This window comes from Epinephelus fuscoguttatus, linkage group LG19, assembly GCF_011397635.1.
Source record: "Epinephelus fuscoguttatus linkage group LG19, E.fuscoguttatus.final_Chr_v1".
Classification (NCBI taxonomy): Eukaryota; Metazoa; Chordata; class Actinopteri; order Perciformes; family Serranidae; genus Epinephelus; species Epinephelus fuscoguttatus.
The window spans coordinates 474,641-497,145 of record NC_064770.1 but is presented as its reverse complement, the minus strand read 5'-3'; the positions used below and the strand labels follow the sequence as shown (position 1 = coordinate 497,145).

Below are 22,505 nucleotides of genomic sequence, written 5' to 3'. Positions count from 1 at the left end.
ACACCCCTGACCCCTTAGTATGTAAAGTTAAGAGATTAAATATTCTAAATATAGCATACACTTAAAATGATATTTATGCTTTAGGTGGCTAAAATACATTTTGTTGTGGCCCCCGTCCACAGCAGTACATAGTTTAGCTTCTGTGCTGGTAGATTATATTTTTCAAAGATAATAGCAAAGCAACACAGTACATGAAATAAGCACAGCAGAAACGTCAGGTAGGTCCGACCACCATGTTTAACTATATATATCTTTAAATGTTACAGTTACAGCTGAAAATGACAACAGAAAGCAACAAGATTGCTGATTTGACCTCACTCTGCAGCTCAAAACAACAACAGGGACTGTTGTTAGTGCGACATCGTGGTGACATGGTTTATAAAGGTACTTTTTACAGTTTCCAAATTGAGAACACTACAATAGAATAAAGCTCATTCAGGTAAAAAAGAAAACAAGCATTCTGTGGGTCCATAAAATCAGTATCCCATTCATTGTCTAAGGAGCAGACTTTATAACCTATGACATCAGAAGTTTGAGACTTGCATCTCTGGTTTCTGGCTTTGATAGAGAGTAGCTCATGTTCACTAATGTTGATTGAATTTTCCTAGACCATGGAAATAATATATTGAATTCTTCATTTAGGTGGTGCTCCCCTTTAAACTTTAAGATTGACAAAATGACTACAGTATCTACGCTGTCAGTACTAGAGCCTAACTGCTACTGGATTTTTGGGGCAGATGCCGATACAAATATTAGATACAATACAAATATTATTCCTTATCCATTGTGAGGGATCAAAGGACAGAGGGATGTCATAGGCTGTAAAGCCCTCTGAGGCAAATTGTGATTTGTGATATTGGACTTTATAAATAAAATTGAATTGAAATTGAATTGAATATGTAATGGAGGCAGGAAATTTTTCAGTTTCACAATAAACTCCACTGTCATAAATGACATAATTGCACTTCAGGGATTTAATATTTATAAATTATCCCAAGCATCTCTTTCTGCATTACATTCTGGAAAAAAAAGAAACCATATCGGTGCATATCAGATAACATACACACCAGTATCTATATATAAGTATTGGCTGATTTTATCAGCCTACCAATATGTCAGTTGGGCTCTAGTTTGAAATGATATTAAAGGGGCAATAAGCGAAATTCATCATTTCTAGATTGAAGGATTGAAAAAATTGCTATGTGAAGAGCTAGAGGTGTAATTTGATCTGGAGTATAGCATGACCTCACACACCCTCTCTCTGTGTTGACCTCCAGCCCCTTGTTTACAAGCCGGTCTGGCTGCGCGTTCATGTACGTTCATGTCAATCCCCGACCCCCCACCCTCTCTCGGAGCCCTTGGCCCTCCCTCCCTATAAAAGGCTACAGCCAGTGAGCAATGGCAGCGCATATTTTCGAAGTGAAATGGCGGAGTCAAATGTCTGTTTTAATTAGTGTTACAGTAACATTAGGCACATGTCGCTATGTCGATTCAATTAAATTTAATGTTACAATCGTAGCATGAGTTAATGTCCGGAGCTTGAGTTATTAGCAGCTCAGTCCCAGCAATGGGTCAGTGTTAGGTAAGTAGCCCGGCAGCCCAGCTAACATTTGTATTTAGCATTGTAAAATGTAGCCGGGTGGGCAGCCTGGCGGGCTGTGTTTAGCTATTCCCCTGCCTACTTTAATAAATGTATTTGCTGAGATGGAGGCGAGGCTCAGTGACTAGAAGAGCTGGCAGAAGCGCTCCATAGCTGTAAGTTACTCCAGTAGCCGTAGTAGCTCTAGTGCTAACTCCGGGAGCTAACGCTAACGTTCCTACTCTTCTGCGTGAGCTGGAGCCGTGACCCCGTGAGCCGCCACGGAGAAGAGTAGGAATGTTAGCGTGGCAGCCGACTAGAGGTAACGCTAACAGGAAAGCAGGGAAATAGCTAAACACAGCAGAGACGAGTGAGTGAAAGACATCGCTAACTGCTAAAGTAAGCCAAACTCAGTTGGCTGTTTAGGTTATATTTGCTGGCCCCTGTGGCGAGTGAATCTGCCTGTAGTGAAACCGGGGCTAACCGGTGCTTCCTCCTCAGGCTCCACTTCACTCAGCTGCCAGCACAGCCAGTTAGTCTCTGCTAGCTTCCCAGCTAGCCCCGACTCTCCGTTTGGATCCAACCGGAGCACCGAGCCCTGGTTTGTTATTCAGGTTAATGTGGGAAGAGGTAGTGGGTTTATCGGGCAGCTGAGTGAAGTTGAGTGAAGTGGAGCCTGCGGAAGAAACACCCGGACCATCTGGATGTAATAGTCCGTGGAGATGCGGCGGTGCTCGGCTGCACAGACGAGGCAAGTGGAGAGGGGTGGGTGGTGCAGAGCAGAGGTAGAGGGAGGTGTGGCTCATGACACACTTTGTTTTGGTCTACAGGCAGTGCACAACAGCAAACCTAGCGGTGAAACGATTTCGCTTTTTGCCCCTTTAAGTTATTCTAAATATCAGATTCAAACTCAGATTCAAATATAAGAGATGGTAATACACATAGACAACAACAGATATTAGTAAAATTGTATAGAGACAAACACAGAAATGAATTTTCTCTCATTTTAAATGTAACTGTATGTTTTAAAAAGTGTTATATAAATAAAGCTTTACCTTCTAACTTACTGACATTCTTTGTCTTACATATAATCTAGATGGATAAACATGTCCCTGATTTAAAGCAGCCCCCACCATGAAATCTTCAAGATAACAGGCATCTGTGAACATCTGTAAAGGGATCACATTACATTGTTGTTCATGAAAAGAAAGAGTAACCTTTATATGTAACAGTCTCTGTAAAGAGTTTGACCTCAGCTTTGCTAAAGAGATTTTTGAAAGTGTTTTTCTCTGATGTTAACACAGATGACATGGAAGAAAGAAATGGATGATCCACTGAATCCTGAAGCCTGGGCTGCTATGCAGAAACTCTCCAGTTCAGTAAGTTGCTTCACACCCTCTACAAAAATGAGCAAAGCCCAGAGCTTCATATATAATTCATACCTCATCCATTCAAACTTGAGCCTCTGTGAGAGAGAGCAACACATTCTCCACCTTCTTCACACATCAGGTGCCTAAAGGCAATTAATGCAATACCTATGTACATAGGTGGTATTTTCCTCAGGTACTTGTTCAAACTAACCGATTTAGTGATGCCACCTCCACTGGAACAAAAACACAATGTTATGGAGCCATTGTTGATCCAAGCTCGTAATAAAACGTGCATTAAGAAAGAACTCCATGATCGGCCTCATCCTTGAATTCTCCAGATCATCACAGAAACACCTACTCTCAGTGATGTCACCTCCACTGGAACAAAAACACAAAATTTAATCTTCAATCATGATTTTTTGATTTGAAGTTTGTAGAGAAGGAGGTTATAATTGACTGACAGCCAGTTCTTTCTGACTGACAAAAGAGAGAAGAGAGAGATGGCTGTTACCAGGGCAGCTGTTGCCACGGTTACTACATTTTTCAGCGCCGAACCCTTGCCGCCACCTGCTGTCTGTTCAGCTTTATTACCTACAGTATAGCCTACTGTCCGAGGCCTGTATTTATTTTACTGCTTACAGTGCAGTCTTAGAGTTGAATGAGTCACTTCTCTTTTAATCCTACTCACAAATTTATCACTAAAGACATTCCTAAATGCAGAAAAACACTGGAGGGCTCTTAAAATTGTTAAAGAGTCGAGGAGAACACACCATGTTTTGGAATGACTGTATGATATAGCATTGGTTAGGGATGGGAATTGATAGGATTTTATTGATATCAGTGCCATTATCGATTCTGCTTATTGATCCGATTCTTTATCGATTCCCCTATCGATTCCTCCTGTGAATTTTCTGTGTAGAAAAATAGACCTTACAGGGTTTTGGTGTCAAAAACGTAAATTTTATTGAGTTTCTATTCTAAACAAGAGATAAGTGCTAAGTAAGTAAACAAAATATGAAATTGGTCCACTGCTATCATCTAAAATGGAACAAATGAAAGAATATCTGTACAGCATTTGCTTTCATCTACGTCAAATAACGTTACAGAATCTGTTAGTGTTGTCATGGTACCAAAATTGGGACCCACGGTACGATACCAGTGACAGTATCACGGTTCTGAGTAGTACCATGATACCACAGCAAAAATGAGGCAGATGTGCCTTTTGTCATTTATAAAAAAAGACAAATCACTTTTCTATAATACATCAATGATAGGCTATTTCAGTGGAATAAAACTGTGAACGGCTCGTTTCTCCTCTGACACGTCACATACCTCTGTGCTGCCATGGCTCGGCTGTTAAGGTACTTTTGGGTAGTCATGACACCAACTTGTTCACCTGGAGCCGGGCTTCTCGGTCGCCGGTAAGCCATTATCTATGGCCGCTGTATTTGACAGAAATACGTATTCTTGTCCGTGTCTGTGACCCCCATTCATCCCACAACCGGCAGGATTCGCCTTTCAGTTCTGCTGCTGGTTGAAATCTGTACTCGCACAGCGTGCTGAATGATTTATTTTGCTCGCACAAAACTATTTTTAGTTGCAAATGCGAGTAATGTTTTAATGCTCGCACAGTAGAGCCCTGTAGTGGAAAACAAATCACTGTAGCATTGGTGTTCTTTCTGCCCTTGCATGTAATTACGATGCTGCATAAATAAACGTCACGCTGTTGTGATGAGTGAATGTCATGGGTCTTTATTGGTGAAATGAAGCCAAGCTTTCGACCGCTTCTGTCTCTCCACCATTACGGCCTCTTTGTTGTTGAACGTACTGCTGACTGACAAGCATGACGTGCGTCATCGACGTAAAGATTCAGCGTAATAAAAAAGAATCAATATGGGAATCGTTAAGCATAAAGGCTAATGATTTCGATGAACTGAACCAGTTGGAACCGGTTCTTAACAGGAACCGGTTCTCGATTCCCATCCCTAGCACTGGTCATGGCGAGTGATATGTTAGCTGAATCAATATGCATTCCTCTAGTGTGCAAACAACAAGAAAAAGACTGTAATTGGTTTTATTTGAAATCACTTTTTGTGCACCTTCACTATCTGCACGTCAGTGTGGCATTACAGTTATTTTTCCTTTTAACATCACTGATGTACTAAAGACTACTACTTGGTAAGTGTTAAGTATGTTCTTAAAGCATTAACACTGTAGCAGATGTAGTCTAACTCTAAAATGCATTTCTTGCAGAGAATGCATGTTGATGGTAGATATTTAACAGAAATGAAATTAAACACAAACAAAACAAACTAATTGCCTGTAAGATATGGAAGCTCAAATGCATTGACTACACTGCTAAAAAAACTGGAAGCTACAATGTAAAATTGGCAGAAAGGGAAGCTGAACTGCATTACCTAAAGAAGCTGAGAGCTGAAATGCATTGTTAGAAAAGCTGGAAACTAAACTTTAACACTTTCAAAAGTTAACTGAAAAGGCTGAATTTGAGAAATGCTTTGCATTTTACAGACATAAAAAGTAGGAAGAAAGTTGAATACATCTAGAAATGTCTTAAAAGAGCATAATGTTTTAACATTTTAATAATCTCTTTTGCTGAAAGTATGCAGAAGTAGTAGTTGATGGAAAATTGTACAGGAGAAGTATCATAATTTTTTGACCTGATTAAAGCTTAAATGAAGTCTGTAGATAACAATATGTAGAGTAGTAGAATTCCAAAGTGAAGTAGATTAAAGATTTGATGATTGTTGATGATCTGTGTCTGACATTCACAGGTCAAACAGCAGGAACAGTACAAGTAGTTATTAATTATGTGGATGATGAATCAGCATCCACACAATTAACTATTTCTGCTCTAAGTGCACATGTGATCAATCATTTGATGACTTGACAGAACAGAAATGTATGGTGAGATGATTCATCTTGGAGTGTCAGTATTGGGAGACAACACACAGTGTGGTCGACCAGCCATGAACAATCACATCAGTTACATGCAGATATACAAAATCTTTAACAAATTTAAACCAACACTGCTGCTTGGATGAGACTTCACTTGTTGTCTTTACAAGAGCATGTAGAGCTGACACTATATCAGTTCACTGGAAAAATAACCTGCAACTATTTTGATAACTGCTTATCATTAATTAATCATGAATTCATTTATCAAGCTAAAATGCCTAACATTTCCTAGTCCTAGCTTTTCCTCTCTTGTTTGACAGTAAACTGAATATCTTAAGGTTTTACACTGTTGGTTGGACTCAAAAGAGTGATTACATTCTTTTGGACTTTTTCCACTATTTTGGACATTTCATAGACCAAATTTATAGACCAGTTAGTCAACTAATCATATTAATTGATTAATTAATTAATTCATTCATTATCTGTATCCCCTTATCCCGTTCTGGTTGTGGGGGGGCTGAAGCACATCCCAGCTGGGTGAGAGGCGGGGTACACCCTGGACAGGTCACCAGACTTCACCAGTCATTGCTACGCAGATGACACCCAGCTCTACCTGTCCACCTACCTGTCTTTTGGGTTTACCAGACAAGTCCATCCATAAACTGCAACTGGTTCAAAACTCTGCCTCCAGAATTATTTCCCCCTCTTCTAGTCATATTCCACCTGTCCTGCAGCAATTCCATTGGCTTCCAATCAAATACTGCATCACATATAAAATCCTACTTCTCACCTTCAAGGCCATCAACAACCTTGCCCCTCAGTATCTTACTGAGCTCCTTCACATTAACATACCCAGCTGTACTCTCAGGTCCTCTTCCTCTATTCAACTCACCCTCCCAACTGCTCGCTTATCCACCATGGGGTCGAGAGCCTTCAGCCGCTCGGCCCCCCGCCTCTGGAACTCTCTACTGCAGGACATAAAACACTCGGACTCTGTCACCTCCTTCAAATCCCGCCTCAAAACTCACCTTTTCAGACCAGGCATACGCCCTTTAATATGGACTGGAATGACCTCACTGTTGCATTTTACTGCTGTTTTATGTATTACGTTATGTATTGCATTTTTTGATTGTCATGTTTTATTGATTGTTTTATTATTATTGTTTTTTGTACAGTGACCTTGAGTGTCCTGAAAGGCGCCTATAAATAAAATATGTTATTATTATTATTATTATTAGTAGTAGTAGTAGTATTAACAGGGCTGACACACAGAGACAGACAACCACTCACACTCACATTCACACCTACGGGCAATTTAGAGTCACCAATTAACCTAACCTGAATATCTCTGAGGAAGAAGGAGAAGAAGAAGAAAAATAAATACTTTATTAATCCCTGAAGGGGAGATTCATTTTTTCACTCTGGTATCATATACACACAGGCCTTAAATACACACACATGCACAAACAGAACCTATTCATGCATTAAATGGAGAGATGTCAGAGCAAGGCTGCCCATGGACAGGCGCCCCGAGCAGTTGGGGTTCAGTGGCTTGCTCAAAGTCACCTCGGCAGTGCCAAGGAGGCAAACTGGCATCTCTCCAGCTACCAGTTCATGCTCCATACTTCCTCCATACAGGGACTTGAACTGGCAACCCTCTGGTTCCCAAGCCAAGTCCCCATGGACTGAGCTGCTACTTCTTTACTACAAAGCCATGCTGCTGGAACACGTACAGAATGTGTCTCATTGTCTTGCTGGAATAAGCAGGGCTGTCGTGAAAAAAGACGTCATCTGGATGGCAGCAGATGATGCTCCAAAACCTTGTACTTTTCAGCAATCATGGTGCCTTCACAGATGTGAAGTTACCCATGATGCCATGGGCACCAACACACCTCCATACCAACACAGATGCTGGCTTTGAACTTAAAGCTGGTAACAATCTGGATGGTCCTTTTCCTCTTTAACCTGGAGGACATGACGTCCATGATTTCCAAAAACAGTCTGACATGTGGACTTGTCAGACCACAGCACACTTTTCCAATTTGTCTCAGTCCATCTTAGATGAGCACAGGCCCAGTTTCTGGATGTTGTTGATGTATGGCTTTCACTTTGCATGGTAGAGTCTTAACTTGCATTTGTAGATGCAGCATCAAACTGGGTTTAGTGACAATGGTTTTCCAAAGTGTTGTATTGATGATATTATTGATTGTTGATGGTGAAATCTTTTTTTTTTCTTTTGGAACGTGTTGCAGGCATCAAATTAAGAGTATATATTTACCTAAAACAATAAAGTTTATCAGTTTGAACATTAAAAATGCTGTTTTTATTTACCTTTACACAGCATACTGTTTTTTGTATTTAGGTTGTAGCATAAAATGGAAATACTCAAAGTACAAGTATCTAAAAATTGAACTTCAGTACAGTACTTGAGCAAATGTACTTGGTTACATTCCACCACTGGTGTGAGCTAGATGTGTAAATTGGCAACATTTTTTTAACATGGTCACTATAACAATAACTTTATAAGGTGATGAAGTTATAGTAACAGCTATAGTAACAGCTTGCTTCGCTTCCACCTAGTGGTGAAGGAAAATCACTGAATGCTGCTTTGAAGACAGATGCCTTGTTGATCAAATAACAAGTTGAAACTGGTTTTTGCAGTGTACAGAGGAATACAGCAAACTGACAAACCATTTCAGTGCTTTATGCTAACATCATAAAGCACACATCAGTGATGAGGATATGCTCTTTTCCTTTTGCAGGCTGATGACAAGGCTTTCGATTTCAAACCTGGCTTCATGGCCTCTTTTTTGGACTTCTTGAAGACAGGCAAAAAACAGTCATGCCTTGAACCGGAACAAGATGGAGCTGAGCAGGAATCCCTAAACCCCTGCTCCTCTCTGAAGGGAGGGATCAGGCCCTTATCCCCACCTTCGCCTCCCCTACCACCAACTCCTCCACAGCAGCCTCCAGAGACATTCAGTGAGGAAGTGCAGGGCGAGGGGGCGGAGTTGGCTCTCAGCAGCTGTCCAAGTCCCTGCAAGCCACTGGATGAGGAGCTGAAAAGGAACCTGGAGACGCTGCCCTCCTTCTCCTCTGATGAGGAGGACTCGGTCAGCAAAAACCAGGACCTGCAGAAGAGCATCTCATCTGCCATCTCCGCCCTCTATGACACCCCACACTCGCTGGCAGCTGCCATGGCTTCTGCCATGATCAAGGCCCCACCCACCCTCTCCCCGCCTACGCCACAGGAGCCGCCGCTCAGCCCCCCTCTCCCTGCCATACCTCCCCTCATCCCCAGTATCGAGAATGGAAAAGAGGAGGAGCTCAAGTACACACAGGATCACATACAGGACAAGGACAAGCAACAATCAGTCTCCCTACAGTCAAATAGAGCAAACACAGAGGAGAGGGAGGCTGAACAAGCAGGAGATGAGGAAAGAGGGGGGGGTGAGGAGACTGCAGACAATGAAGAAATAATGAGAAGTCCAGAGAATCTGCAGCAGGGAGCACTGGAGGAGCAGGAGGAGCAGGAGGAGGAAGGGGAAAGGATGTCTGAAATACAGATTTTGGAGGTTCCTAAGGTTGAAGGTAATGTATCTGTTTGTTACTGTCTGTGTGCCACTTTAGATTTATTTAAGGCTGTTAACTTCTCGGCTACTCAAAAAATGTATATCATGTCTTGAATTTTGTCTTTGTTAAAAGATGCAAATGGGTGTCACATGTCAGTGTCCTCCTTGATGATTTTGAGTTTCAGTTGAAACATCAAGGAGGACACTTAGGGGATATTTTTCTGGTGGCATACTGGTGGAAGTCTCAAGTTCGAGACTGTTCCAAAAACTTTAGTGAAGAACAATAGTTTCTGAGTCAGTGTGTAAACGTGGTTGACACAGAATGAGGTTGTATTTATTTGAGCATTTTTAATCTGCCAACCAAACTAGGGAATCAAAATGTAATCGTAGTGTAATTTTATGTCATCTGAAGAACTCAGAACTCTGGCTAACTTTTCCCACCCCTCACCCTGTCTTCCAGGTTCTCCATCAGGACCTGTGCTTGCTCCTGCACCTCCATCCACATCACCGTCCATCTCCCCCTCACCCACCGACTCCTCACCTTCACCACTCCCTCTCCTTAGTCTCTCTGTACCCTCCCAACTGCCAGTCCAGCAGGATGAAGAAGAGCCAAATCCAACTTATCCTCCTTCTGAGCAGCAGCAGTCATCCTACCAGCCCCCTCCGACTGCAGGCACCTCCCCACCCCCCTCCACCTCCCCTCCCGCCATCCCATCCTCACCCCTCTCCAACCTTCCCCTGGCCCAGTCCATCCCCCCTCCATCTACCACACCTCCACCATCATCCTCTGATCAAGACCAGGAACCTGAAGCTGAGCAGCCTTCCCCCTCTTCACCCACCTCTTCCTCACCGTCTTCATCCTCTTCGCCACCATCACCTCCAACCCCGGAAGAGGCCCCAGCATCCCAGCGTCTTACCTCCCTCCACCTGGCAAAGAAGCAGGCTGACGCCGCCATAGCTGGGGAGAGTGAGGAGGAGGACAGTGAGAGTGGAGGCGAGGGAATCTTCCGTGAACGGGATGAGTTTGTGGTTCGAACTGAGGACATCGGGATGCTTAAGGTGAGTCCCCCCACAGCTCCAGGACGTATGCATGGTGCATTAATAACTTAACATTAATGGTATACACTGAGTCTGTTTGTGTCACCAGATGGCCCTGCAGACAGGCCGGGAGCCCCCACCCATCTGGAGGGTGCAGAAAGCCTTGCTCCAGAAATTCAGCCCAGAGATCAAGGACGGCCAAAGGCAGTTCTGTGCAACTAGTAATGTGAGTTTTCCCTCAGACATACAGTACAGGCCAAAAGTTTGGACACACCTTCTCATTCAATGCGTTTTCTTTATTTTCATGACTATTTACATTGTAGATTCTCACTGAAGGCATCAAAACTATGAATGAACACATGTGGAGTTATGTACTTAACAAAAAAAGGTGAAATAACTGAGAACATGTTTTATATTCTAGTTTCTTCAAAATAGCCACCCTTTGCTCTGATTACTGCTTTGCACACTCTTGGCATTCTCTCCATGAGCTTCAAGAGGTAGTCACCTGAAATGGTTTCCACTTCACAGGTGTGCCTTATCAGGGTTAATTAGTGGAATTTCTTGCTTTATCAATGGGGTTGGGACCATCAGTTGTGTTGTGCAGAAGTCAGGTTAATACACAGCCAACAGCCCTATTGGACAACTGTTAAAATTCATATTATGGCAAGAACCAATCAGCTAACTAAAGAAAAACGAGTGGCCATCATTACTTTAAGAAATGAAGGTCAGTCAGTCCGGAAAATTGCAAAAACTTTAAATGTGTCCCCAAGTGGAGTCACAAAAACCATCAAGCGCTACAACGAAACTGGCACACATGAGGACCGACCCAGGAAAGGAAGACCAAGAGTCACCTCTGCTTCTGAGGATAAGTTCATCCGAGTCACCAGCCTCAGAAATCGCAAGTTAACAGCAGCTCAGATCAGAGACCAGATGAATGCCACACAGAGTTCTAGCAGCAGACCCATCTCTAGAACAACTGTTAAGAGGAGACTGCGCGAATCAGGCCTTCATGGTCAAATAGCTGCTAGGAAACCACTGCTAAGGAGGGGCAACAAGCAGAAGAGATTTGTTTGGGCCAAGAAACACAAGGAATGGACATTAGACCAGTGGAAATCTGTGCTTTGGTCTGATGAGTCCAAATTTGAGATCTTTGGTTCCAACCGCCGTGTCTTTGTGAGACGCAGAAAAGGTGAATGGATGGATTCCACATGCCTGGTTCCCACTGTGAAGCATGGAGGAGGAGGTGTGATGGTGTGTTTTGCTGGTGACACTGTTGGGGATTTATTCAAAATTGAAGGCACACTGAACCAGCATGGCTACCACAGCATCCTGCAGCGACATGCCATCCCATCCGGTTTGCGTTTAGTTGGACAATCATTTATTTTTCAACAGGACAATGACCCCAAACACACCTCCAGGCTGTGTAAGGGCTATTTGACCAAGAAGGAGAGTGATGGAGTGCTGCGGCAGATGACCTGGCCTCCACAGTCACCGGACCTGAACCCAATCGAGATGATTTGGGGTGAGCTGGACCGCAGAGTGAAGTCAAAGGGGCCAACAAGTGCTAAACACCTCTGGGAACTCCTTCAAGACTGTTGGAAAACCATTTCAGGTGACTACCTCTTGAAGCTCATGGAGAGAATGCCAAGAGTGTGCAAAGCAGTAATCAGAGCAAAGGGTGGCTATTTTGAAGAAACTAGAATATAAAACATGTTTTCAGTTATTTCACCTTTTTTTGTTAAGTACATAACTCCACATGTGTTCATTCATAGTTTTGATGCCTTCAGTGAGAATCTACAATGTAAATAGTCATGAAAATAAAGAAAACGCATTGAATGAGAAGGTGTGTCCAAACTTTTGGCCTGTACTGTATACAACCTACAATCACTCTTTTTTTTCTCATTCAGAACAACAGTTTGAACCTCATAGAAAAACAGCTTCACTGTTGCAGTCTTGAAGCTTCACTTCAAGATCAGTTCTTTGTTTGAAATCCAGACCCTTTTGAACATAGAAAGAAACTCCACCACCTCTACTTCCTCTACATCTATGTGTGGCTGTATAGTCAGCGATTTCAAATATCGAGTTAATATCCTCTGTAAGCCATGTTTCAGTTAATGCAATAATTGAAAAGACATGGTTCAATGATGAGAGATAATGATAAAAAATAGTTTTAGAAAGACTTCTTATATTCAGATGTAGAGTAGAAAAGATGTTGGACTCATTGTATGTTGAAATAAAAAAATTAAAATGATTTTCAGAAAAATAATAACATGAAGATGGACAATGAACAATATCATGCAAATCAACATTTGTAGATACATTATTTAAAGACAAAAATAAATCAGGATTAAATTAATTATTATAGAAGTTGTCATCATTTTGGAGCTGCAGTGAATGAAAATCATTATTAATTAATACATTAGACTGGGCATTACCAGTAGTAAGATTATAACATGAGATAATTCCCCTTTCAGGATATAAACACTGGGCTTGTTTAGACATAGGATATCAAGAACAAATGGATACATGGTTTACAAAGCCTTGGGTGACAGTTTACTACTTCTATTTATTAGAGCTATTTTGCTGATCTCTCCTGGGTTGCACGATGAGTCTATCATATTTCAGATAGGCCCATTCTCCCCTTGCTCTTGCAGCTCTCATCTCACGTAGCAGTTCTTTGCGTTTTTGGCGCACAGCATCCGAGAAATCTTCATTCATATAAATGCTGGTACCCTTTAGATAGTTAGCTTTTGAAAGTATTGTCTGTCTATCTTTATACCTCAATAACTTCACTATCATAGATCTTGGCCTTTTGCCATCACCATCAGCCAATGGCCTAATCAGAGCAAAGGGTGGCTATTTTGAAGAAACTAGAATATAGAACATGTTTTCAGTTATTTCACCTTTTTTTGTTAAGTACATGACTCCACATGTGTTCATTCATGGTTTTGATGCCTTCAGTGAGAATCTACAATGTAAATAGTCATGAAAATAAAGAAAACGCATCGAATGAGAAGGTGTGTCCAAACTTTTGGCCTGTACTGTACGTTTAACTCAGGTTCCCACAGGTTCAATCAATAATCAATATGAAATTACATCAGGCAAAAAATGGCAGGTGTGCAGCTCTCTCTGGGTTCAAAACAAATCAGTGACGACAGACTTGCTGTGGTGCACCCAAAAGCATCTTGATCGATGATTGTTGAGTTCATCCCTTCTTAAGACTTTTACTGCAAAATGATAATTTGTGTAGCAATTACTTACCATGTGTTACGTTTGTGAGAAAACTTTTTATCTTTCATGCCTCCACTGTTAACTGAGAATCCAAAAAAGACCAACATTCTTCTGAAGTAAATAGGAACATCATTTAACAACAGCAAAAGTGTGTAAAAATAAGCTCTCACACAACTTGTGCAGTATAATCCAAGTCTCATTTATTCAGTGGTATGCTCAGTACTTACCAAACACATACATTTTTGCTGAAACGTTACAGTCGGTGTTGGGCAAGCTACTTGGAAGGTGTGGTGAGCTAAGCTACCAATTACTCTACATATTGGCCTACCAATGTCAGCTTTAAAATGAACTATCAGAATTACCCAGCATGCTTTTCTTATTTTGCACAGTGAATGAATATTACATACAATGAAGTATTGTATTTCATGTCTCCATCTGTTGGTGAGCCATCACGATAAGAGTATGCATGAATAATATGATGCTAATTCCACTATAGAAGAGACTTGATGATCACTAAAATAAGGTGGGGAAAAAAGTGGATATATCGATATCTGTTATTGGCCAAATGAGTTGTTTTATATCTGCACATTGCATAGTGGCAAAAAGTCCAATATCATGCATCCCTATCTCTCCCTCCCTTCTCTCTTCCTAAGTAATGCTGCTGTCTGTCTCTCAGCTCTTTTCTCGGTCCTTGTTGTGTCTATTTCTCGAGTGTCTACTACAAAGACATTAAATATATACAGTCTGTAGACAAGACATGTTAGAGACACATCAAGAAGTGCAATGTAGCCAATCAGAAGTGAAGCAGCAAGAAGAATAAACCGAAGGATAAGTGTATGATGTCATGCGGAAGTGCTTCCCTCGTCTACATGCCTCTGTGTGGCACTAACGTCAGTCACATTACTTATCCTCAGTTTTATTATCCTTATTTTGAAAACAATACACGCACATCACTTTTGGCCACGCCAAGTCAAGCCATACCATACTGATTTCATCTTCTTCTAACCGCTTCATCCTCTTGAGGGTCGCGGGGGGACTGGAGCCTATCCCAGCTGACATCGGGCGAGAGGCAGGGTACACCCTGGACAGGTCGCCAGACTATTGCAGGGCTGACACATAGAGACAAACAACCATTCACGCTCACATCAATTAACCTAGTCACCAATCTGCATGTCTTTGGACTGTGGGAGGAAGCCGGAGTGCCCGAACAGAACCCACGCTGACACGGGGAGAACATGCAAACTCCGCACAGAAGGGCTCCCACACCCGGGATCGAACCGGCAACGCTCTTGCTGTGAGGCGAGAGTGCTAACCACCACACCACCGTGCTGCCCACCACACTGATTTGTGTTTCCATTATCAATCAATTCAATCAATTTTATTTATAAAGCCCAATATCACAAATCACAATTTGCCTCACAGGGCTTTACAGCATACGACATCCCTCGCAGCGGATAAGGAAAAACTCCCCAAAAAAACCCCGTTAACAGGGAAAAAAAAAAAACCGGTAGAAATCTCAGGAAGAGCAACTGAGGAGGGATCCCTCTTCCAGGATGGACAGACGTGCAATAGATGTCGTACAGGACAGATCAGCAAAATAAATTAACAGTAATCCATATGACACAATGAGACAGATAGAGAGAGAGAGAGATGCAGGTAATGACAGTAGCTTACAACAACATTATTGAAAATAATAATATTATAGTTATAGTTCTGGCTACTGTGGTACAATATGTTGAAAGTATGTATTAATATCTGACAATAGTCATATGTGTATAATAACAGTAGAAGTGTGACTAATGACTAATGATGGCAGCAGCAGCAGGAGGCATCTGGCAGGACCACGGCAGCAGCACAACCACACACGTCACGCTGTCCAGGCACCGCTGCGATATGAGTTAATCTGAGAAACAGTGGAGCACAAAAGCTCCGGAGAAGAAGCCGAGTTAGTGACATCCAGAATGGCCGAGCAAGATGCAGTAGTAGAATACGAGAGAGAGAGAGAGAGAGAGAGAGAGAGAGAGAGAGAGAGAGAGAAGGAGAGAAGGTGCCCGGTGTATTATAGGGGGGTCCTCCGGCAGACTAGGCCTAAGTCAGCCTAACTAGAGGCTGGTACAGGGCAAGCCTGAGCCAGCCCTAACTATAAGCTTTATCAAAGAGGAAAGTCTTAAGTCTGGTCTTAAATGTGGAGACGGTGTCTGCGTCCCAGACCGTAACAGGAAGATGAGTCCACAGGTGAGGAGCCTGATAGCTGAAGGCTCTGGCTCCTGATCTACTTTTGGAGACTTTAGGGAACACAAGTAACCCTGCTTTCTCAGAGCGCAGTGTTCTGGTGGGATAATATGGCACTATGAGCTCTCTAAGATATGACAGAGCTTGACCATCTAGAGCTTTATAAGTTAACAGTAGGATTTTAAATTCAATCTGGATTTTACAGGGAGCCAGTGCAGAGAAGCTAAAACAGGAGAAATATGATCTTGTTTCTTAGTTCCTGTTAGTACACGTGCTGCTGCATTCTGAATTAGCTGGAGAGTTTTTAAGGACTTACTAGAGCTACCTGATAATAGAGAGTTACAGTAATCCAGCCTAGAGGTAACAAAAGCGTGGACCAATTTTTCTGCATCTTTTCCGGTCAGGATAGGCCTAATTTTCGTAATATTACGCAGATGAAAAAATGCAGTCCGTGAGGTTTGTTTTAAATGAGAATTAAAAGACAAATCTTGATCAAATGTTACTCCAAGGTTTCTTACGGTAGTGCTAGAGGCCAGAGCCATGCCATCTAGAGAAAGTATGTCATCAGATAAAGAGTCTCTGAGTTGTTTGGGGCCAAGAACAATAACTTCAGTTTTGTCTGAATTTAACATCAGGAAATTGGTGCTCATCCAAGTTTTTATGTCTTTAAGGCAGTTATGGAGTTTAGTTAATTGATTACTTTCTTCTGGCTTCATCGATAAATACAACTGAGTATCATCCGCATAAAAATGGAAATTTACAGAGTGATTTCTAATGATGTTACCTAAAGGAAGCATATATAGAGTAAATAGGATTGGTCCGAGCACAGAACCTTGCGGAACTCCAAAACAAACTTTGGTACGTAAGGATGATTCATTATGAACGTCAACAAACTGAAAACGATCAGATAAATAAGATTTAAACCAGCTCAGTGCAGAACCTTTTAGGCCAATTAAGTGTTCCAGTCTCTGCAGTAGAATTTGATGGTCAGTTCTGTCAAACGCTGCACTAAGATCTAATGAAACAAGTACAGAGACAAGTCCTTTGTCTGAAGCAATCAGAAGATCATTTGTAATTTTAACTAGTGCTGTCTCAGTGCTATGATGCACTCTAAATCGTGACTGAAATTCCTCAAATAAATTATTATCATGGAGAAAATCACACAGCTGGTCTGCGACTACTTTCTCAAAGATCTTTGACATAAAGGGAAGATTAGATATTGGTCTATGGCTAACACCTCTGGATCCAGGGTGGGCTTTTTTAGTAGAGGTTTAATTACAGCTACCTTAAACAGAACCAGTGTGGGTTAAGACTTGAAGTAGACGTTAAAGCAACGTTAAAGCAACTGAAGTGAGAAAGCAGGCTAGTAGAATCCACCAGAGCAGTACAGAGACGCTGTCACAGAAACACCAGAAATGGCACAGCTCGCTTACCGCAATACGTCAGCACGTCGTACGTGAATCATTTCCCCCGATCAATGCCATTATCAGTTGTGTCACGCTGAGCTGTGCCAGAGATGGACCCTCTCCAGAGTAGGTCCAAAAACTAGTCTGCCTGTCCTTAAGCGGGTAATGGTGACATCTTGCAGACTGCAGCTGACCCCGACAACCCTGCATCTCCCCCTCAAACAAGCCCTGTGTGTTGCGAGAATCTACTCACCTCTGTCTGCAGGAGACCAGAGAGAAAGACGTTTTTAAAAGTCTCTGTGGTTTGGAGTTTAGTTTCTCTCCTGCATCCTGGTTGTACTTTAGATATCTGATTTATTTTACTGTTTCATGTACACTTTCAGCTGTATTAGAAGTTGTGTGAAGTTGCTGCTCAAAAACTCAACATTTCCTTATTTTGCTGCTTCATAATAAAAGTTTTAAATAACAAAGAAACTGGGGACTTTTATTATAAAGAATCTATAAGAGATGAAATGTAGATTTAGCAGACCTTGTTAGCTACTTTTCTTCAATAAAGACAAGTTTAATAATACTGCAGGTAGAAACAGTAAAATCAGAATCAGTCACAGTGAGATGTTGATGAAGAGCTGCAGACAGCAGGCTCTTACTGCACCTTTGCAAACAGCTCACCTCCAACAGGTAACTTATTTTACCTGCACTGCTGTGTGATGGAAAAACACATGCAGCAAAAATAATGGGATTTAAGCTTGGGATCAGCATGTTGCTTTAAAATATCATCACTCAAGACTAGCCGTCATCAGTTAAAGACACACCTTCAAGCAGGTAGCCCTGTTGTAATGGAAATGCAAAGCCCTGCTGCGCTGGGCTGACAGGCCACACCAAACCAAGCCAGTGCATGACTGTCGGTAACTTCTTATTAGATCAGCCAATAGCAAAATTCAAATTCAATAATCAGGTTTCAACCTGTAGAGAACAGACACTCTGTATATTAACACAATATGTAGAATTCAAATACTTTGCACAAGTGTCAAGATTTGGACCTGAACTCAACAGCACTACTGAATACCCATATTGGTGTTCAACTGAAACAAGTGTTTTATTTGCTCTTTAAGAATATATATATATGGTCACATCAAAATAAAAGATATTTTGGCTATAATATTAGATAATATTGTAGATGTATTTAATACCTTTTCTGGCTGAAATGCTGCTTTTCCTGATTTCTTCTCTCTCCTTGGAATCTAGACTATATCAGATATCTTTGTTTTTCCTTGCTCTGAATCTGAAACAATTAAGACCTTTATACACTGAATCCAAATTTTTCATATGTTTTTATTTTTCATAATTTTTCAATCTGTCATCCCGTAAAATTAGTTACATACTGAAATCTATCACGCTGAGTTTTTATTATTCTTATATTATTATTATATTTGTTGCTAAATTTGCAGTACAAGCCCAAAAAAAGACACATTATCTCCCTTGCTTCTCTCCACTGGAGGCACCTCCCTGGCTATCATCACTATCTCATCATGTCTTACATTTGGCTCCACAGCTATATGAAGGGGCTGAGCTGTCCTTTCCACATTGTTATTCAATTCAAATCAATTCAGTTCAATTCGTTGGGTTTTACTGGCATGACAGTCAACGTGTGCTGCCAAAGCACAAATACAATTAAAAGGCAGTGAATAAAATTTCCAACTGATTACACAAATGACAACAATCAACAGAGCAAGTAGGGTCATTAAATTATTACAAGTCCATACCCAGGAATGTGTTATGTATAGAGGAATAAGAAATCAAAAACAGTATATTAGAGGAGATGCAAAATGAGAGCACTGTAAATGCACTGTGTAATAAATATTAATGTAAGACAAACAATGCACACTGTATTTAGAAACATACTTTATGGCAAAATACATGGAGCATAGTTTTGGCTGATGGCACAGATGCATGCGCGTGTGCGGGGCCGTGCACAGGCACACAGGTACACACATACACACGCAACACGGAGAAAGAATGAAAGAAACAGTGCAAAGTGCACAGCGCAATGTTTAGTTTGTAATGTTTGCTGCCTAATATCAGTAAAGTGAAAATACGTAATGGCTGGCCTGCGCACACAGACGCGCGTTCGTTCAGTAAAATAATTACCTTAGTCTTCAGCAAGTGTTGGTGCTTGAAATTGCATGTCCCAGCCATAAACTGTGGTCCGAGCGCAGGTGTTTTCCAAGTGGTTTCAATCCGCAAGTGTTGGAGATAAAGGCTTCCCAGCCAATCTGTGGTCTCCGCACATGCGCAGCTCGCGCTGCTAATGGTGCTCACAGTATGAATGTGTAGTGGAAAATGCAAAAACGGCACTGTGGTAGTCTGCACATGACCAAGATGAAAGCCTATGTGCAAGTTCAGAGAAATAGGTCAAAGCAGTGAGGAGGAAAACGGATGAGGACAGACGGAGGGACAGAGCTTTCTTCATTTAATAGTAGGATGGTAGGATATAGATATACTATACATTCATATCTCATATCAATCAATTTTCAATCAATTTTATTTATAAAGCCCAATATCACAAATCACAATTTGCCTCACAGGGCTTTACAGCATACGACATCCCTCTGTCCTTAGGACCCTTGCAGCGACTAAGGAAACTCCCAAAAGTGGGAGTGGCGGAACACTTTTTTAAGTGGCACCCGAGCCGCCTCACGCCGGATTTCCACTGGATGCGTGTCTGTTGCGGAACGGCAGCGCTGGTTGTCCGCTGCGTGCTCTGCCGTCCGTCAATACCCACCGGCTGCGTTTGCTGTGCGGAGCGGTGCAGCTCTGCCGGACAGTGGGAGTGACGAGGACCCACGAGATCTTGCAAATTCTCGCGATATAACAATATGTAGTCTCTATAAACAGAGCCACAAAACCAAGATCATTTCATTGTTTCCATCAGAGGAGTAGTAGGAAGACATCTCGGTGCTGACCTGTTGATTTGCCTTGTTATTTGGAGATTGTGATTCAACCATGGGTAAGTACAGTATTTTATAATTATATAGGCTACTCAAACTGATAGTAAACTAAATGTTTATTTTGTGTTTATTTTTCTAAACAGTACTAAAAAAAGTACTAGGCGTTGTAAATTAAGTTACCTATTGTTGTTGGAAATGGAAAAAATATATAAAACAAAATAGCTGTAGTTTACATTTTACTTAGGAGTGACAATAATATTTTGGTTCTGTTTCTTTTTTTTAACCTAGTAATAATGTAGTAATTCACTTAATTATTCTGTGCATTTCAGTGCCTGTTCATAGGAGGAGGACAATAGCTTTCTTACTTCTGCTTGCAAGGCTACGGAGGAGGGGTAGAAGGAGAAGAAGCCGGCACTGGGTCCATCCTCTGAACCAGCGCAGGCCTCAACAAGGAGATTTTTATCACCTTGTGGCTGAACTGCGTCTGGACAGTCAATGCCATCACCAATATTTTAGAATGAGTGCAGAGCAAATGGATGAACTTCTTTCAATCATTGGCCCTGAACTCACCAGACAAAACACCAACTACAGAGCTGCCATAGAACCAGAGCAGAGACTGGCTGTTGGACTGAGGTGAGCTTGGCATAATGTACACAATGAATCACTGATCATATGTTTAAACTTTGTATAAGTCTTTAATTTTGAAAAAAAAAAAGTCAAATAGCAAGAAATTTTAAAACAGGATGTAAAAACAGTTGCAAAAAATATAAATCTGTAAAAACAAATATAAATGTCAAACCACAGCAAAACAACTATTTACAAACAATTACAACCTTAAAGGTCTGTGTAGGGGGTGCTGCTCCTCTCCCATTGTGGGTCGTCCTCTGAGGCAAGCATGCTAGTAAATGGCCCTATGGGATTAACTGGGGGATGGGTAATACCTGAAAGTACCTGGCCTAGGCAGAGGTGTAGCGGGGGTGTGGAATGCAGGGAGGGTTTGTGTAGGAGCAGGGCTTTGAAGTGGCATTTGTTGAAATGAGGCTGTGCTGCTCTCAAGGTTATGCAGCTGGTTTAAAATGCCAATCTTGGCCTGCTGCCTCCTATTCTGGTCCAGTTGGTGGAGTTGTGGAACCAGACTCAGTGCAAAATGATAGCATTCATCTAGCTGACTGTCCGGTGAGGGAAGTGGCTCCTGTAAAAGTGACATAAGCCAGTCTTCCACATCTGATAGCTGTGGTCTGTGGCTCCTCCTTGTGTCTGTACGAGACCCCCTCTCCCTAGGGCCTGTCTGTCTCCCCAGATGTTGTGGGTGCTGATGGTGCTGCAGAAACAGTCTGTGCTGGAGAGACAGACTGTGGTCCCTGTCTGTCCTGCGGCACTGGTACACTTGATGGAGCCTGCTCATCAGAACCACATGCTGACAGTGGTGTTAGTGACCTGTTCTCCCCTGAAAAAGCAGCACTCAGGTTGCTTTTAGAGCTACAAACAAAAAAAACACACAGAGATAAACAAATATTAGTAACACAATAATTATCTATCACTTTATTTGAAATGTGCATATTTAATTTAAAGATGATATGGTCATCAATAATGTTAGCCTATATAACTTCATACATACCTTCTTGGTTGTAGGTGGGGCAGAAGAAAGGACATAATGTCCATGTATTTCCACTCTCTTTGGGAGCCTCCTGCTGAACCACAGGCAGACACTTTTTTGCGGTTCTTTACAAAGCTGTCCATCAGTGACCGCCATTTTGCCTTGCAAACATCAACTGAAAAAGAAGAGAGGCAGATTAAAATAAAAATCACACATGTAACTAATCTTTTTTTGTTTATTCACTTCACAGGTACTTGGCTTCTGGGGACTCACTGATCAGCCTCGCTTTCAGCTACCGCCTTGGCCGCACAACAGTGATGAACTCAGTTCATATGGTGTGTGCTGTCATCGAAAAGTTAATGATGGAGAAGTTTTTACCCCGGCCGACTGCAGAGACATGGAAGGAGGTAGCACAACGCTTCTGGGAGAAATGGAACTTCCCTAATTGCCTGGGAGCACTCAATGTGATCCAAGCACCACCCTTGTCCAGTAGTCAGTATTTTAACTATAAAAAGACCTTCTCCATTGTGCTTTTGGCACTTGTGGATGCAGACTACCGGTTCAGGTGCATTCAGGTGGGAGACTTCGGAAGAACATCTGATGGTGGGGTCTATGC

The 22,505-nt window shown here is 41.8% G+C and overlaps 1 protein-coding gene across 3 annotated transcripts in view; it reads left to right on the top strand.

Moving 5' to 3' along the window:
- The window catches only part of prr12b (proline rich 12b), a 129,515-nt gene that overhangs the window by 46,044 nt on the left and 60,966 nt on the right, over positions 1–22,505 (top strand). For all 3 annotated transcript variants that reach the window (XR_007447790.1, XM_049560177.1, XM_049560178.1), the window contains exons 6-9: positions 2,884–2,958; positions 8,628–9,456; positions 9,898–10,496; positions 10,585–10,701. Coding sequence is in view for 2 of the 3 variants with exons in the window: in XM_049560177.1 (XP_049416134.1) it covers positions 2,884–2,958; positions 8,628–9,456; positions 9,898–10,496; positions 10,585–10,701 (1,620 nt within the window). In the remaining variant the exon portion in view is untranslated. The remainder of the gene's footprint in view (positions 1–2,883; positions 2,959–8,627; positions 9,457–9,897; positions 10,497–10,584; positions 10,702–22,505) is intronic.